Genomic DNA, 18,592 nt, shown 5'->3' on the forward strand with positions numbered 1-18,592 from the left:
GTCTTCTGCTCTGCTTCCGCCTCGCCTCCCGACCCCAGGACATTCGTGAGTTTCTCTCCTTCCCTGTTTAGTTAAGGTTAGCCCATCACGGCCGTAAGCCGTCGCCCTTAGTTCCGTTAATTCCCTGTTCTGTTTATTCCACGTGCCTCCCTTATGGAGTGCCCTTTTGTTTGATTTTGTTTTGTAAAATAAATTCATTTTTCACTTCACCCGCCTGCTTGTTGCCTGCTGCTTGGGTTCATACCACCTGTTTCATGACACATGCATTGTTTTAGACGTGCCTTGATTAAAAACAAGAACACAAAAATCCAAAAGCTAATGCATGCTTAAAGATGGAGAATTAAAGGCATATTTAATGCTAAAAATACCCTCTATTTTCTTTAGCAGAAATGAATGTAAAACAACAGTTTGTTAGTCCTTTTGTCAATCTGTCCCAACCTATCTGTCCTGACTCAAGGTCACTGGTCTCTCCTGAAGATGTTATTCAGGTCATAAAAATCAAACTTTGTCATTGAAATGCTCATTAATTTCCCAGCACAATGGGGCACTAAAGATTTTAGCAAGTGTTAATCAAAAAGAGAAAACAGTGTATTTGTTGGGGACTATTTTCAACTATGAATTAATCCACAGGTGATGCAACAGTTGTTAGATATCTGGCTTGATTGTTTTTGGGGGACTGAGTTAAAATTAACCCAGTGCAACAGTGATGTGGAGCTGTGTGGCACAAATGAATATGACATATGAGGCTTTGAACACATACAGAATAGCAGTAGAGTTCATGCATTGTTCTTTGGGTCTTTTCATAGGATTTATTCACAGTGATAAAAATATTGCTAACTCTATGCTATGTTAGACATTTTTCACTTCTTAAAAATGCACTTCAAGAGTGCCCCGATGGCCAAGTGGGTGGAACACGTAATTTGTGGATACAAAAGCCCTGTGCAGTGAGCCTCTGGTTTGATTCCTGACATGTCATTCTGCTGCTCTTTTTCCCTATTAAATATATTTCAAGAGAGAGAGAGATTCTTCAAAGTAGCCCTTTTTGTTTTCATGACAGCTTTACACACTCTTGGCATTCTCTCGATGAGCTTCAGGAGTATAGTCTCCTGGAATGGTTTTCCAACAGTCTTGAAAGAGTTCCCAGAGGTGGTGAGCCATTGTTGGCTGCTTTTCCTTCTCTCTGCAGTCCAACTCATCCCAAACCATCTCAACTGGATTCAGGTCAGGTGACTGTGGAGGCCAGGTCATCTGACATAGCACTCCATCACTCTCCTTGGTCAAATTGCCCTTACACAGCCTATAGTTGTGTTTGGGGTCACTGTCTTGTTGAAAAATAAATGATGGTCCCAATATGCCCAAACCAGATGGGATGGCATGGTGCCGCTGAATGTTGTGGTAGCTATGCTGATTAAGTGTGCCTTGAATTTTGAATATATCATCAATAGTGTCTCCAGCAAAGCACCCTCACACCGTTACACCTCCTTCTCCATGCTTCACAATGAGAACCACACATGCAGAATCCATCTGCTCACCTTCACTGTGTCTCACAAAGATATGCACAACACAACTGATGAGCTCTAACACATTAAGAAGGCAAGTAATTCCACAAATAGACGCTTGACAAGGCATACCTGTTAATTCAAAACCATTCCAGGAAAGTGTCTCATGAAGCTGACTGAGAGAATGCCAAGAGCGTGCAACACTGTCATCAAAGCAAAAGGGGGATATTTAAAGAATCTAAAATCTAAAAATATAGATAATCATGTTAAATATTTTGGTTTATGACTAATATATATATATATATATATATATATATATATATAATGTTATAACTAGGGCTGCACAGTCACATAGTGGTTAGCACTTTCACCTTGCAGCAAGAAGATCCCCGGTTCAAATCCCGGCCTGGGCCTGGGATCTTTCTGCATGGAGTTTGCATGTTCTCCCTGTGCATGCGTGGGTTTTCTCCGGGTACTCCGGCTTCCTCCCACAGTCCAAAAATATGCTGAGGTTAATTGGTCACTCTAAATCGTCCGTAGGTGTGAATGTGAGTGTGATTGTCTGTCTGTATATGTAGACCTGCGACGGACTGGCGACCTGTCCAGGGTGTCCTCTGCCTTCGCCCGAGTCAGCTGAGATAGGCTCCAGCACCCCCCGCGACCCCAGTGAGGATAAAGCGGTGTATAGAGGATGGATGGATGGATGGATGTTATAACTACTGTAATTACATTAAGTTAAAACCATTGAATGTGAAAGTGTGTTCAATCAAACTTTATATATATACATATATATATATATATATATATATATATATATATATGTATATATATATATATATATATATACAGAGAGAGAGAGAGAGAGAGAGAGAGAGAGAGAGAGAGAGAATCAGAAATAAATCAAAAGTAATATACAACCACTAAAACAGTATTTTTCTGTTCAGGAATGCAAGCAAATAACTGTAATTTGGCACCTCAATCAAAAAATAATAATAGGATTTACTATTTTTTTTCTTTTTGTAAAACAGTACATTTGAAAATTCATTGATAACAACAATAATTATATTTTAGCTTTAAAGATATTTTCATTAAGGAACTTGCACATACTGGCAGATTAATCATTACAGAAACAAAAAATAATAATTTTTGTCATCAGCAATACTTTTAATTTAGGGCAGTGGTGGCAAATACTTTACACTGAGTGTTAGTCTAATAAATTTGTTGAGCTCTGTATATCTCCACCGATCAGCCACAACATTATGTCCACTGACAGGTGAAGTGAATAACATTGATCATCTTGTTATAAAGCAATGATCTGCTGGGAAACCTTGAGTCCTGACATTCATGTGGATGTTTGACATGTACCACACACCCAAACATTGCAGGTCAAGCAACCCATCAACCCCCCACCCCGTCCATGGCAACAGCAGTTTTTGATGCCAGTTGCCACCATCAGCGGGGAAAATGCATCCTGACAGACTGCAAAACCTGCTCAGGAGTGGCCCGGGAAACACAACAGAGCCAAAGTGTTCACCTGGGTTCCACACTCCCTATAGAGCCAGATCTTACTGAGCGCCTGTGGGATGTGCCAGGGTAAGCCTGATCTAGGTAGATCCCACCCTGCAACCCACAGGACCCGCATAATTCACTGCAACTATCCTGGTGCCATGTCCCACTGGATCAGAGGAGTTTTTGCAACATAAAGGGGACCAACATGATATTAGGCAGGTGGTCATAATGCTATGCCTGATCAGTATATTTAATTTTTTGGTATTTGTGTTTTCTTTAAAAGTGTGACTCGGCACTCTCCTTACACTTCCAACGGAGACTCATTTAACCCGAATAATTTAAGTGATAAAGACTGTCTTGTACATAAGGGGAGGGCATGGGGTCTTTCAATTAGTTGTCAAGGGCTACTTGGAGGCCCCCTAACAGAGTCAGGGAACAGCCAGGGACATAATTCATTATACTGCCTGTGCTAAGCACTAAGGGCCTTTTCATTATCAGACCACTGTCAGGTGCTTCTGTATAAATGTGAGTGATAGCGTGCGCAGGGTGGGTTGTGGGTGTGGATGGTGACGGAGGGGTGGGGCTGGGTCCTCATCATAAATGTCATCCCCATTAGACCGTTGCAGGTCCAGGATCCAAAATAATAGCCCCTATAATAGGCCCTGTGACCTCTCTGTTGTCTATAATTAACCTCTAACCCCCTCCCTTTTCTGTCTCATTCACCAATCCCCAGACAGCCATGATGATGATGAGGTGCACGCTGTTTGCCAAGTCTCTAAAACCTCAACGCCTGATTCCAATGCTGAAGGCAAAGACATAAAATGGATAAAGGGCACTGGAGCAGCAAAAGAAAATGACTGCTGCTCTTGTGTTGTAGTATACAGTATATGTCACAGGTTTGGGAGAAGCACTGCATTTTAGGGTAAAATTTAAAACTTCTGAAGTTCATTTTTCTCACTAAGAATGTGAATTTTTGCAAAGCCAGAGATAGAGCAGAGTCAGTCTGATCCTTTCTTCATGAAATATGTCAAAATTAATAAATTAAAGATTAATTTCTCAAACTATTCTTCAATTGTTGAATCAACCTAGACACAAAGGGCATACAGCACAAAATGTCTGACATCCCCTTTTGTCTACATGTGCTTGATATGCTTCTGAATCTGCATTAACTGCAGTTCAGCCTTGTCCTCTCAGCACTGCTAAAAACAAAAAAGAGAAATGACACAAGGAACACCGGTACCTTCCCTGTGCAGGAGCACTGACATTAACCACAACAATGAAGATTACAAAGAGCAAATTGTGGCAATGGAAGGTGTAGACCAAATAAGCCCAAGTCACAATAGAAAGTCAAATGATCCCTAATGGTGAGAACTGACACCTGTACATAAAGACATTTTGAGGACACACAAACAAACAAACACACACACACACACACACACACACACACACACACACACACACACACACACACACACACACACACACACACACACTTAAATATACATAGGCAACTACAGGAGAAGAGTCACGCAAGAAGGAAATGAGACCTAGAATGGTAAAGCTTTTCTCATTCTTTAGCAGCAGTCAGGAAGGAAAAGCATCTCTCATCTGTGCCTACTGGAAACAAGACAGGACTCATTTGTGATACATCATTGTCTGCACAAATTCTTGGGACTATGAGGAGAAAATGTAAATTCCTTGTTGCTGGAAGCACCACGGAAGCTATGCCAGCATGTGTGCGGCATAGCGAATGGTAGGAACAAAGCGGGCTATATCCCCTGTGAGCAAGTCTGCGGAACAATGATTACAGATTGGCCAGTGTGTCCTCAGAATCACAAGGGACTTCAATTCTAATGCTAATCAGTGCTGTTGCCTATTGAAATATATCTGTACTTCCAAGGCAGGCAGAAACAAGATGGAAGGGCCTAGTTAGGCTGTAATTATAAGACGAAGCCATGTTTGTTTTGATATTTTAGCTCACAGGCATTGATTGGTTTTTGGCAGGCTTGACCTTTTGCACCACCTGCTGGCCTCAGGTGGGTACTTGGGTGATACAAGCTTCTTTTTTTGTTGTTCTCAGGCACTTTAAAGCAATTATTTGTCACTGGGCATAAAATATTGATGTTTGAGATTGACTGCATTCTGTGTTATTCAATCTGATATTTGATTTTGTCAAAGAACTCATCTCCCTCTTGTTAGATGGAAAATGTAGGCATAAACTAATTCAGTCTGAAGTGGGATTCATCCCAATTCAGGTTTTAGCACCCTCACCCTCCCTGCTCCACACACACATTCACATACACACTGCTTTTGGAAAGTATTTTATTTTCATTCCAAGGAGAGAAACAAGAGGGAGAGCTGAGATAGAGTGATGCTCAGCTGCACACCCAATGTAGGTTAATGGAAGGGAGGAGAGACTGAGCTTAGGCTAGCGCTGATTGGCCGGCTGGCAACGTGCAGCTTCTGTGCAGCACAACCTGTCAGTATTAATCAGGGGCCATCTCTTAACAGCTAGCCAGGGCTATCAGAGAGGTGCGCCCATTGCTATTCAGGATGAAACAGATGATAAATCATTTGTACATAATTAGTGCTCAGCAAGGTTACAACTGACACGTATTTTCATCTTAATTAGGAGGAAAATTTGTTCCATTAATTTAATTTGGTGTGCATGAGCGGCTCTGCACCTAACTAAGTTAATCTTACACCTGTCAGGGTGTGAATGGAGTTGGGCCTTGCATTACAGGGTGAAATGGGAAAGAGTGCTCTATCATATAGTTTCAGGCACAGACCTTCAAAGCAACTGGCAAAAAACAAAACAAAAAAAACTGCAGCTATGAACATTCACTGCCGTGTAGGAAAAAGCCACTGTTAATGGACACTTCAATCCATTCAGCTATTTTCCCATCAGTCTAACTACTCTGTATGAGAGTTGTTTTCTGTCACATCTCATTGACATAACACTCTGCAAGAATAGAGCAGGGATATACAGAAGATCAGCTAGTATTACATTTTCAATGCTCTGCAGCCAACCAATTTTGTAGGCACAAACGCTCCTTCATCTTACAATAAATATGTATGCAGATCTCACAAATAGACTCTAGACAAAAACATGTTCCATCATGGGAGCTGTAGGCCCTTCCTAACCCTAGATCTCTGATTTACAGCCACAACAGTCTTCATATATTTGAGTGAGAATCACTGATTTTGTTGCAGTTCAGTGGTCAGGAGTAAGTCCAAGGACTGAGTCTCTTTTCATTGTTGAAAGCTGAAGCTGTAGTAATTGCCCCAAAGAGGTGGTTCAATAGAGAGGAAGGTGGAGAATGACTGATTTAGTAACTATAAGGTTTCTAATGGAATTCTCCACTGTCTCTCGGGCACTCAGGCTGACAACCATTACCTGAACTGACGCATAGTCCATTACAGTATCCCCTACTTTAATAGAGTGTCTATCATGTGAAATACAGAGACGTCAGGTGCCAAAGCATGCACTCTCACCCATGTGTGAAGGTTTAACCCAACTGTAATGGCTTTTCTTTTAGACATTGCTGCATGGTCTTACAAATGTATTGAACATTAGCAGAGACACACAGGTAAGGAAGTCAGGCAGAAACTTACAAAATGTTGCTTTGATGCTTTAACCATGACCATTCCCTCTTTCAGGCAGTGCATTATAAATGTACATACTCACCTGGGGATCAAAGTTCAACCTTTTAAATAGGTTTCAGTTGCATTATTTTCCTACTATGCTGAAAATTTATCAAACATCAGGATGTCAGAGGTGTGTTTTGGTTTCAACTGACAGCAGGAAAATAATATTTGTGAAATGACAAAAAAAAAATCAACATAACAGAGTCTGTAACAGCAAAAGCATTAAAAAGCAACGTAAATACAATAGTTCCGATTCATATGGGATGTGAAATGGAAATTACATGTTGGGTTTAACTTTGCCATACCATAACCAATGTTTCTTCAGTCTTTAAGGAAACAAATTAACCTCAAAGCAGAAGACTATCACCACTTATACAACTGGTCTGAGCTTCTCTTAAAGTTGTTGTTGGTCTGCCCCGAACATGTCTGCTGTTACTATAACCAAACAACTTTGTCTTTGATTTATGCTCATTTGTCCCAAAAGGGATGCTTTTTGCTTACATGTTTGCACTGATCATTTATTTGGACTGTAAAGGCTTTTTCCTGGCATGCTTCCATGCAGTTCAAATTTATTTTGCCGTCAATCTCTTCCACGGCAATACTTGAAGAACTACCTGCAGATCCTGTGATGAAATGTGGGGGTCCTTGAGACGAGTCTACTCTTGGGCTGAGGCGCCCAATCCTGGACAAACTTTTAGTAATTTAAAATCACTTAGAAAAGCATGACCAACAAGTAATGATCTAGTCAGTGACAAGAAGATTCCCACCACTTTCTGTCGCTTAAAAAAAAAAGGCTAAATATTTGCTGAATTTGTAGTGTATTCAAATTAGCATTTATTAAATAATGGTGGACTATCTTAATTGTGTCTCTGCTTGCACAAAAACTCAGTGTCAGCTGATTGAAATTGTTCATAAATTTATATAACTCAGCATGTGAACTCTATGCAGAGTTTACACAGGAATGTATCCTGAAAAAGAATCTGTTGTATGCAAAAAAAAAAAAAAAAGTACAAACAGGCTGTTTGTTGTCAGCTTGAAAAACACTAGAATCCCCAACATCACTCGAGTTGCACTATAAATGTAGAAAGCAGAAACTCTGCAACCTTCACAACACCCCCATAGGCAATAAGGATCATAAATGTACTTGGGAAAACTCCTGTGTCTGTTTAAATTCAGTGTGCTTTTACAGTCAGGCTGGCCAAAAGTCATTGTTATGTTAAACACCTGTCTGAGGAATGTTTCTTTTTACCTTTGAATAAATCACAGTCTGAAATTGATTAGGCCCATCAAGGTAAAAACAATACAGTGTAATGCAAAAGAAATGTACTAATGAAGGACAGAAATATATTTGGCATATTCTCTTTGATTTAATTGAATGGACAACAAATAAAAACACCTACCAAGATAAAACTGCATTCTACAGTTCAACAGAGTCACACACTAGTCTCCAAAATGACTATAGATTTCAACAACACTTAAGTTACAACAGAAGTGAACACTATACATCCTTATTGAAGGACTTCTATATTAGATTGTGTTGGTTTTATCTATGTGTATCAACTGCATACACTTGTACACTGCTAAGAATAGACAGTAAACTGCATCCAGCTAGGCTGTGTAGGCTGGAACTTAAATGAAGAGGACCTGGTAAAAACACAACTTGTAAGCCTGCCACAACATCTTTAATTCCAAATGTGAAATTTCTTTCAAATATTCTTAAACAATTAGTTGACTTTATATATTTGATTTTACTGATTTTGATTTCAAACACACATGAAAAACTCAAGGAAAGAGATCAGTTAAAGAAGTAGGCATTCTTTCAGCTCTCTATATACTCAGATATTCTCACAGTCTGAGAAAATGCCATACAGAACAAACTGCATTTAAAGGGTAAGTTTTTCGGGTCTATCTTAAAATGGTGAAGTTATCTCTCAATATCCACAGAACAGCTCATGAGTGGAGAAATACCAACAACCTGCCATCACTATGTACATGATTATTTACTCTGGATCGTAGTAATAACAGTGGCTAATATTTCATTTTCAGTGAGTCCACACAGCTGTTTTTTCCAGGAGACACTTTTACCTTCACCAGCTCCTCCTGAGCCATGGGCTCAATGATAGTTCCCAGCCGGGTGACCACCTTGGGCTTGGTAATCTTTTTAACTGTCTGCTCTGTGTTCCAGGTGCGGCCCAGTGGAGAGCAAATGGTGCTTTCGAACTGCGTGTGGTTCTCAAAGGGAAAGGGCAGCGAGTTCACCTGGTGGAGGCTGACAAAGCTGTTCCTCTTTTCTGAGATGATGACGCTGGGCAGATGCTGATCTTTCCTGGGTGGAGGTGGTGCATTCTTGACTCTGAACCTTCTGCGCTTGCTGCGTGATGGCTTGAGGCCTGTCCCTCCCCACTCGCCCCATCCAGGTAGTGTCAGGTCTAGTATCTTAGATGTTCCTACATTCTCCCGCTTCCTTTTGTCCTTTAGGAATTCTGAGATGACATCATCTCCAGCAAAAGCCTCTTTAATGAGGCCCCTCTGGTCCAGCTTTTCTTCCAACTCCTCAGAGGCCTCGACAGTTGGAGCGAGCAAGACTTTCATGACTTTTGTCTCTTTGGTGAGTACTTCTTTCAGTTGAATCTTTTTTTTCTTTTTCTGCTTTTACCTGCCTTTTGTGTGGTAGATGGGAGGTTTTCTGTGGATAGGGGCTTCGGGAATTCACCATGTAGTTTATCAGTGGCCGAGCTGTCCTGAGTGAGAAGCTCCACATCCCTCAAAGTCCTGATCCTTATCACTCCTGCTTCCAGCTGAGTTGAAGTATCTGCACGACCAGCATCACCTGCTCCTTCAACTCTACTCTGACCTTCAACTATTTCATGGAAAAGGTTTGTGAACTCCGAAAGCCCCTCTTCTTCTTTGTCAGAAGCATCTCCATCCTCAGCTGCAGCTTTGCTTTCTTCCTCTTCCTCCTCATCCACAGACATTTCTGCTGCTGTGTCAGTCTCCAGAGCCTGACGCAGTTTCCTCCTGCTGTCAAACTCTCTGAGGATCACATTGTCTTCCGTTTCCTCAACTTTCTCCTCCTCTTCAGCTATATATTCCACCCCTCCAGACTGTTCTGTTGTCAGACCCACAGTGTCACCATTCTCTTCTTCTTCTGTGGGATCCTGAGAGAGCCTCCCTCTCATCCAAGGATTTGAAGAATCCATTTCTTGCTCAGCATCATTTACAAAGTCAGGAAGCAGTTCTGGGTCACCTACTTCCTCCTCCTCTTCATCATCATTCAGTGAGGTCACCAGCTTCTGGCTCAGGTGTTTGTTCAACTCCAGCTGCTGCTGCATGGCTTTGCGAGCCCCCTCATTGTATTTAGCCATAATAGCCTTGGACTTGGCCCACTTGCCACTGTTCTGATGCTTTAGTGACATCCTCTCTTGCATTCTGGCAACCTCCATCTTATTCAGCTCCTCCAAGGCAGCAGCTGGATCTGTCTTTACCATCTCATCAAACTGTTTCAGAAACTCTTTACGTTTGGCTTTGTTCTGCACTTTGTGGAATTTTTTGCTTTTGATCTTCTTCTCTCTCCGGGCCTGGGCCTCATAGTAGGACTGCAGAGCCCTGGCTTTCTGCAGCTCTGCGCGGTGGACTTTGGCATCCTCCAGGCTCATCGCTCTTACTGAAGCCTGTTCAGTGGGTGTCAGGATGGGGTCGTTAATGGGCTGCTTGTTGGCAGACAGGAGGGCAAAAATTTCCTGTTCGAGTGGGGTTTGGGCCTTCCAGCCAGTCACCACTCTCTCCATGGGTTTGGGGCCCGAAGGCTCCTGATTGAGGGGGAACACGAGCTGCTCGGCCCTCTGGTTCTGTGAGATAATACTTTTCCACCGGCTAATATCAGTAGCTGCCTTCTGAAAAGCCACATCTCTCCGAATCCTCTCACTCTCCTGTTTGCTGAGAGGACATTCAATGGTCTTCTTACTGCGTTGCAGATTATTCAACTGCTTCTTGGTCTTGGCAGGGACGGTAGAGGTTTTTTCTATGATCTGGATGAGGTCCGACAATTCCACCCTCTCACTCTCGTCCTCCGCATTAACCATAAATTCAGACATCTGCACAGCCGCCTCGGATCTCTCTCTCAGCGTTTTCCTCCTCTTACCCCCAAGAGCGCTGATGGCCTCCAGCAGATGTTGACGTTTTCGTTCATCTTCTCCATCCTCCTCCTTACTCATGTCTTCATCTGCTCCCTTTAAATCCTCGTCTGCATCGTCGTCATCGTAGAGAACCTCTGGCTTCAGCGCCGTGCTGTTCATCGTCGCTTCGGAGCTTTTTTTAAAGACCTTTTTACTCATTTTTGCCTTTGAAACTTTAGCCATGCGGGACTAAATACTGCAAGCGGACTGGACAGCAGTGCGCACACGTGTGCCGTAAAGCGGGCAGTTGTCGTAAAATTGTGGCCGTAAAGTGAGCGGAATCGTCGCAAAAATATATGATAACGTCACCTCATGAAATGACACCAAGTACCGAGGATACACTTCTAAACAAAAACGAAAAATGAAATGTGAATTTCTTCATCATGAGAAACAGATTCCTTTAAATAAAATAAAATCAGTGTTCAGCACTATGATCGAAAACGCTTTATAAATAAATGGATTATTATTATTATTATTATTATTATTATTATTATACAGTGGCATTTTATCCTACTCAATGTTGTGTTTTGCATTACTACAGTTTTTTTCCACATAGGACTGCAAGACAACTTCACAGGGGTGGCAGAGGGCCCCTTTTCACACCTGAACAGGAGGAGGACAACATCTTTGAAAACATCCAAACAGTCAGCATCCCAACCACTGACAGGGTGCTAAAAAGACACCAAATGAATATGAAGCAGTTGTACACTGTGCCATTTGAAAGAAATGGTAAAAGAATGAAGCACCTCTGCTACCAGTATGTACAGTTAAAACATGCATGAGCATGCAGTTACTGTACCTCACAGTAAACACTAAACATCGTATACTGATATACAGTACAGTAAATGTGACCTTTACACATTTGCTATGGCTGTAGAAAAGAAAATGCAAATGTACTGTATACATTTGATATAACTGTATCTTGTCCAAATTGAAAATGCAAGTAATTCATGAAACTCATTTTGTGTCTTCACAATATCATCGGCCACAGAGCTACAGCTGATGTGCCAGGTCAATGGGGCAGGAACATAACCATGGGTGCTGCTATCTGAGAATGGTGTGCTTATGCATATTTCCAGTATTTGGCCATACAATACAGAGTTTCTTGTAACCTTTTTAGACACTCTGTACAGGCATCTCATCCCTGAACAAGAGAGGGGTCAGATTGGAGATGACTTGCCAAATTATATGATAGTTTGGGACAATGTCAGTTTCCATCGCTCCAACATCATCAGGCAATGGTTTGCGACCCACCACAGGATGCTGATGGAGTTCCTCTCACCTTGTTCCACATTCCTTAATCCCATTGAAGAATTTTTCTCAGCATAGAGATGGAAAGTATATGATCACCGGCCACATACACAGATGACACTTTTGGCTGCCATGCATGCAGCGTGTGATGACATCACAGCAGATGCCTGCAGAGGCTGGATAAGACACTCTAAAAGATTTTTTTTCCATGGTGCATCACAAGAGAAGATATTCGTTGTGATGTGGATGAGAATTTGTGGCCCAACAGACAGAAATGTCTGTAAAACTGCACTTTAATTCCTAAAGCAGTGCATGCACAATTTTCCCAAAGGAGATTATCCTATGTTCACATTTCTGCTTTTATTTTTTTGTTGTTTTTTTTTCTTTGTACTATCAAGTGCCATATTTTCCTTTCTGTATCACAACGACATGGCCTGTCAACAATTATACAGTACAAACACTAAAAGCATAAATGTGAATCTTTTCCAATCTCTTGCAATCAATCTCCCACATATACTAAGGTGTAACTTACAATCTACAATAATTGTCATCAAAACTTTAGCCACAGTTTACATCAGAACATCCCTCCAGAGTGCACTGTTATAATGTCAACATGACGAAGCAATTTGACTGTCTTAGCCATACACAATGACACAAGGACTTGTCATTGTAATGGCAATGACCTGTTCATTGACAGAGATATTTATTTTTGAGAGATAAACTCAGGATTTTGAGCAAGAGACTGGCTTTTGCAGGTGATTCATGGTGTTTTGCTACTTGTACAAATTGTTTTGAAAAATTCACTTACTGTTTTGCAAATGTTGACGATGATTTGAGAAATGTACCAAAGACTGAAACTCTTCTAACAATTCATTCTATACAGCTGGTCATTATAATTGGCTTGCAACAACTTTCTCAAGAATTGTAGACATAAAAGGGAGGTTGGTTATAGGTCTATAGTTGGCTAAAACACTTGGATCCAGAGTAAGCATTTTCAGCAATTTTCATTTTCATTACAGCAACCTTAAAAGCCTGCAGTACATAGGTTGTTAATAGAGAGAGTTTCATTATGTCTAATACTGTCTTATTAATTAAAAGAAAGATGTCCTTGAACAATCTAGTGGGGATGGGGTCTGACAAACATGTTGCTGGTTTATAGGAATTTGCTATCGAAGGGAGCTCTGAAAGATTTACAGCAGAGAGAAGCAGTCCAAGTACAGAGCCACTGCACCTAAAGACATGTTCAGATTTTTTTGTCTAATAATCAAAAGTTTAGAAGATCATACAGTTATCACTGCTAAGAGCTAAAGGAACAGAGGGCTCCACAGAGCTGTGACTCTTCGTCAGCCTGGCTACAGTGCTAAAAAGAAACCTGGGGTTGTTCTTGTTTTCCTCATTTAGAAATGAACAACAAGCAGTTCTTGTCCTACAAATAGCTTTTATACATGGAATAAAATTATATTTCCAGGCTAGGAGAAATTCTTCTGAATTTGCAAAACACCACTGTATTTCCAGCCTACTTGAGGTCTGCTTCAAGGTACACAATTTTTCATTGTACTTTGGAGCTATTCTTTTATAATTCATTGCCTTCTTTTTCAGATGGGCAACAGCGTTGAGTGATGTAAAGCAAACAAGCAGACTGATACAATCCATAGGTCTAATACTGACAAATTTCTGGTTTTCACAAGTTATTTCATTACCTGATCATGCAAATATGCTGATTGGACATCACAGGTGTACTGAGTTTTGTTTTAATGATCACAGGTTTTCCAAGTTGTGTGTCAGAGTATTCACTTTGGTTGCAATTGGTTTCTACTTTGTGGCCTGAATTTTCAAAATTTATTTTTGATTGGTCATAAGAGGAAATACTGTATTTGCCAACTTAGAAATAATGTAACTATTAAGAGGCGATACCGTGTTGAATCATTTGACATTAAGTGATAATACACATGGTCACTGATGTTACAGCTGGTGGAGGCTGTAAGGTAATTTGAACTTTTTCTGCAATAAACGTATTTACTTCTGGCCAGTTTCATCCATTATTAATGGCTACATTATGATTTTTGGTAGTTTATTATATGTAATTTCCACTAATAATTTGAATCTGCAACTAATTTGCAACCATAACTAAATCACCAAAATAAATGCACCACTGAGTAAAAAAAATAAAAAAAATACAGTAGTGTTATGGGTCATTCCAGGATTGGAGGACATTTTATGTCCCACCCATTGAATTTTAAATTATCTATGTACTAAACACTAAATCATGCAGTTTTTGTCTAAATGTATTTTTCCTTAGACCAAATCTAAAAAAAAACAAACCAAAAAAACAACTAGGAGAAAAGAAAGTTTGAAAATAATTTTAAATATACCAAATAAGTCTGGGGTACCCTCCAAAACGCCATTTTTCTCTTGTCCCACCCCCCTGATGATAAAATTGAATGTGAGATAAAACAGTTAAAATGAAACCTAAACCTCCTTTTTTGACATCTCTTGTACTTGTAGGTAAAACATTCTAATCAACATGATAGTTTAAATAATAATTATTTTTGCATGGAATGTCCTACAACATGCACCCAACCCTGTTACCATAACCTTTTTAGGAGGTAGAAGAAGAAAACAGCGAATCACACAATCCGCTGAAATTAACATCATCAAACAGTTTTTCAAAAGAATGAGTAGAGCAAAGCTATGTCCTCTGTTCCATTTTTTATATTTTCATAACATTTTCAGCCTTGATTGAATGTCTCACTCTACCTCATGCAACACTGTTATGCATATTATCAGGATAGACAAAATATTTTTATTTTTTTCTTTACTGTTTTACAAAAGCAAGTTTGTCAATTTGGTCAGCAGTAACAGCGAGCCAAATATCTAGCTTCTATTCCTGAGAAAGAGCTACCATTAGCATGTATTTGCAACCCTGTTACTGTGATTAGAGTATGATCAGCAAACAAATAAAACATGAAATAAAAATTGTACCACTGAAGTATTAGCTGAGCCAATCAAGCATTTGATAGTTTATCACCTATTACTGATGAATATGTAGCAAAAAAAAAATTGAAAAAAGAAGTTTAATTTTTCAAAACTTTTGAAGCCCAAATGTCCTCCAATTCTGGAATGGCCCTTATAATAGTGAAGTCGTCGTTAAAAAGGAATTGCAGTGACAGTATTTATCATCATTATCATTATTATTATTATTATTATTGTTTTCATTATTATTATTATTATTATTATTATTCCTTTTTCTTCTGACCAGCATTTTAACAAGCTCAGTGCTCCCTCTGCTGGTGAAAAGTACGCATGCACACTGTTTTGTCTGTTACCTAATTGACACAGTCGGTCATTGTCCAGTGTTTTAAAAAGTCTACGGTTCCAAATTCTAGATAAGATAAAAACATGTTTTAATGTTTCTATTTGCGTGAAGCCAAACTCAAACTTAGCAGTGAATGACTGTGAGTCATATGCAGCTGTCATGTGACCAGGCATAAGCACTTCAGCTCAACATGGCGACGGGCACGTCTGTGTTCCACAGAATGAGAACTGGCTCGAAAATAGGAGCTCAGTACGACCAAGAAGGCAATGTCATTCAGGTGGGGTTCATTTTTATTGTTTTTTTTCCTGCAACAAGGCACTGACTGTAAAACTGCGATTTACAAAAATTAACACTGAGGCTGGTTAGCTAACGGTGGAGTTCCCTTGTAACTGGTAAACTGTTTAGCTGTTGAAATGCCTTATTTGTAAGTTCAACAGCAGTTTCAAGGCAAAATGGAGGAATGTCAGTGAGGGTCAGAAGCGTAACAGGGAATCTTTAGTCTGTTAATTGTACCATTTTCCATTTATTTCTGAGTGAATTTCTATAAAATGTAAAACGCTGTTCTCTTGGCAAAATAAGGTCATGCCACTTTCTTTCTATGCTTTGCCCATGCGCCACATTACTATCACAGTTCGACCAGTGTTTCTCAAACTCAGTGCCTTGGAATTAGTCCAGACTGTGTGATTTACAGTTGTAATCATGTGTAAAATTGTGTCTTGAAAATATATTTTCAGACGTTTATTTTCTTTGCACTTTGGCTGGATGAAGTGTTGCAGGTCTTGTTGAGGAAGAAAAGTTGAATAATGAAGTCCCACTACAAATATCCAATTGCTGTACTCAACCCTGTAGAGGCTTGTTGGGCTGACATAGGGTACACCCTGGCAGATCGGTTTAGAATCCCCAGTTAACCTACCATGCATGCTTTTGGAATTTGGGAGGATGCCAGTGTACCTGAAGAAAAGCTTTAGCGCTTGGGATAAATGACAGATGAATCGATTAAGAGCATTTTTTATTCTTGATTTGTAAAATAAATGAATATAAGTATTAATAAAATATTCAAGGTTACAACTTCTGATGCCCAGGCCTAACCTAACAATACGTCTGATGTATGCTAATGCATTAGGGCACAGTCAGAGGTTGTCCGTCCTTTGTCATCAGCTATCTGAGTTATAAAGGGGTTTTGACTTCCAGGTGGAAACTCGAGAGGATGAAGAGCAGCGTGTCAAGCTGGCAGAGATCCTGGAGCTTCTGCTGGCAGCTGGATACTTCAGAGCCCGGATCAAAGGATTGTCACCTTTTGATAAGGTACACACAGGGCTTGTTTGAGTTCTGTCAGTGGTAGACCCTTTATGTTCTTGGGAAAATCCCTCGATCCACTCTACAAGGGAAGGGGGCATCTTGCTTGTCACTTTTGTGTAACTTGTACCATCTATGCGTTTTCATTACAGATATCTACAAATAATATTGCAAATGTCTGCAGCCAAAGTATGAATAATTGAAATTCCAGTTTCAGATATCTATAGTTTGATTAAATTTTTTTTTGACCAGTCAAATTCTAATTTAGGATATTTACACTGTCCTGCTTAGATTAAGTTTGAGCTGTTGAAGACATTGTAAATATCTCAAATTGGAATTCCGTCTAATCATAATGTAATTGCAGAGGAGGCTGTTGGCTTGCTTATCCAACATACTATGCTACTGCCACCATGACCACATATAACAAGCAGTTTTATTACCATGTCAACTAGAAGCCAAAGCTCGAGTGAATTTTATTCAAAATTCGCTGATGAATGAAGCTTTTAGTTTCCACAAATTCCTTGCTGATAAGCTGTTAATGTTTCACCGCGTTTTCTAACATTCTCATCCACCACAGAATCTGCCATTGTTTCTGTTCAGATTATTTGCTGGATCAACACCAGTGAGAAGTCTCAGTGTCATACACAACAGTTCAGACTAGTCGGTATTCTGGCTAGTCCAGACTGAATTACAAATATCTCCATCTGTTGTCTTGTCTCATTAGAATAACTTTATAGATATCTGCAACAAAAATTTGAACGAGTCACAGTGTAATGACAACTAGTTAAAACCAAGTTGTTGATATCTGTAACTTAAATTCACACAGAGGTTCTTAAAGACAAAATATCAATGTCAGAAACAATGGCAAATAAATGTGACATAATATTATTTTCGCTTTCAATGGCTTATTTTTAAAATCGACATCAGGCGTGTTCACAATTAAATAAAAATATACATTAATTTTCACTCATTTTAAAGATTTTAACTTTTGCAATGTCAATTTGTTTATATGATGTCATTGTTCTTTATGAAAAAAGAAAATAACAAGTAATATAATAATATATATACTAGATAGTAAGAAAGTAATTCTGTAAACCCTGTAAATGCCAGTTTGTTTACACAAAGTCACTATTATTCTTCTCCATATCCTGTGTGAATAGCAACAACATTGATTTTGATGCATTATTTTTTTGAGCAGCTTGAGATTAAAATTTTACATGGTAACTTAAGGCCTATGTAAAATGCCCACTGGACTGTTACCATTTAATACTCTAGAAAAAGCAAAAAGCACAAGAATCCTTTAACCCAAAATAAATAAATAAAAAAGGTGAGGTTTTCCAAATTGAAAAACATTCATCCTCAGTTTTGAGTCATCTAAGTGTTGCTCATCGTCATCAGGCTGCACGATTAGCTCCAGAGCTTCATGAGCTGTGAACTGTGAATCTTTTCAGGTGAATATGAAATGACCAGCCCCCCTCCCCCAACCAGACACGCTACCTACCTACCTACCTACCTACCTTCCGACCTACCGTCCTAATGTCCTACTGTACTACCGTGGGTACGGAAAGTATTCAGACCCCTTGAAATTTTTCACTCTCTGTGTCATTGCAGCCATTTGTCAAAATCAAAAAAGGATTTTATTTCTCATTAATGTACACTCAGCACCCCATCTTGACAGAAAAAAACAGAAATGTAGAAATTTTTGCAAATTTATTAAAAAAGAAAAACTGAAATATCACATGGTCAGAAGTATTCAGACCCTTTGCAGCGACATTCATATTTAACTCACATGCTGTCCATTTCTTCTGATCCTCCTCGAGATGGTTCTGCTTCTTTATTGGGGTCCAGCTGTGTTTAATAAAGTTATTGGACTTGATTAGGAAAGGCACACAGCTGTC

At 39.7% G+C, this 18,592-nt stretch overlaps 2 protein-coding genes across 3 annotated transcripts in view; one reads left to right on the top strand and one right to left on the bottom strand.

Moving 5' to 3' along the window:
• Positions 1–7,999: 7,999 nt before the first annotated feature.
• Positions 8,000–11,073, bottom strand: si:dkey-251i10.3 (uncharacterized protein LOC553498 homolog). The gene is given in 2 exon segments (XM_022217922.2): positions 8,000–9,313; positions 9,316–11,073. Coding segments are annotated over 2 exon segments (2,328 nt in total). The 5' UTR covers positions 11,015–11,073; the 3' UTR covers positions 8,000–8,684.
• Positions 11,074–15,533: 4,460 nt separating this feature from the next.
• The window catches only part of ccdc93 (coiled-coil domain containing 93), a 45,604-nt gene continuing 42,545 nt past the window's right edge, over positions 15,534–18,592 (top strand). For both annotated transcript variants that reach the window (XM_051958922.1, XM_051958923.1), the window contains exons 1-2: positions 15,534–15,675; positions 16,590–16,703. In XM_051958922.1, the coding sequence (XP_051814882.1) occupies positions 15,589–15,675; positions 16,590–16,703 (201 nt within the window). In that variant the 5' untranslated portion in view covers positions 15,534–15,588. The remainder of the gene's footprint in view (positions 15,676–16,589; positions 16,704–18,592) is intronic.

Source organism: Acanthochromis polyacanthus, chromosome 14, assembly GCF_021347895.1.
Source record: "Acanthochromis polyacanthus isolate Apoly-LR-REF ecotype Palm Island chromosome 14, KAUST_Apoly_ChrSc, whole genome shotgun sequence".
Classification (NCBI taxonomy): Eukaryota; Metazoa; Chordata; class Actinopteri; family Pomacentridae; genus Acanthochromis; species Acanthochromis polyacanthus.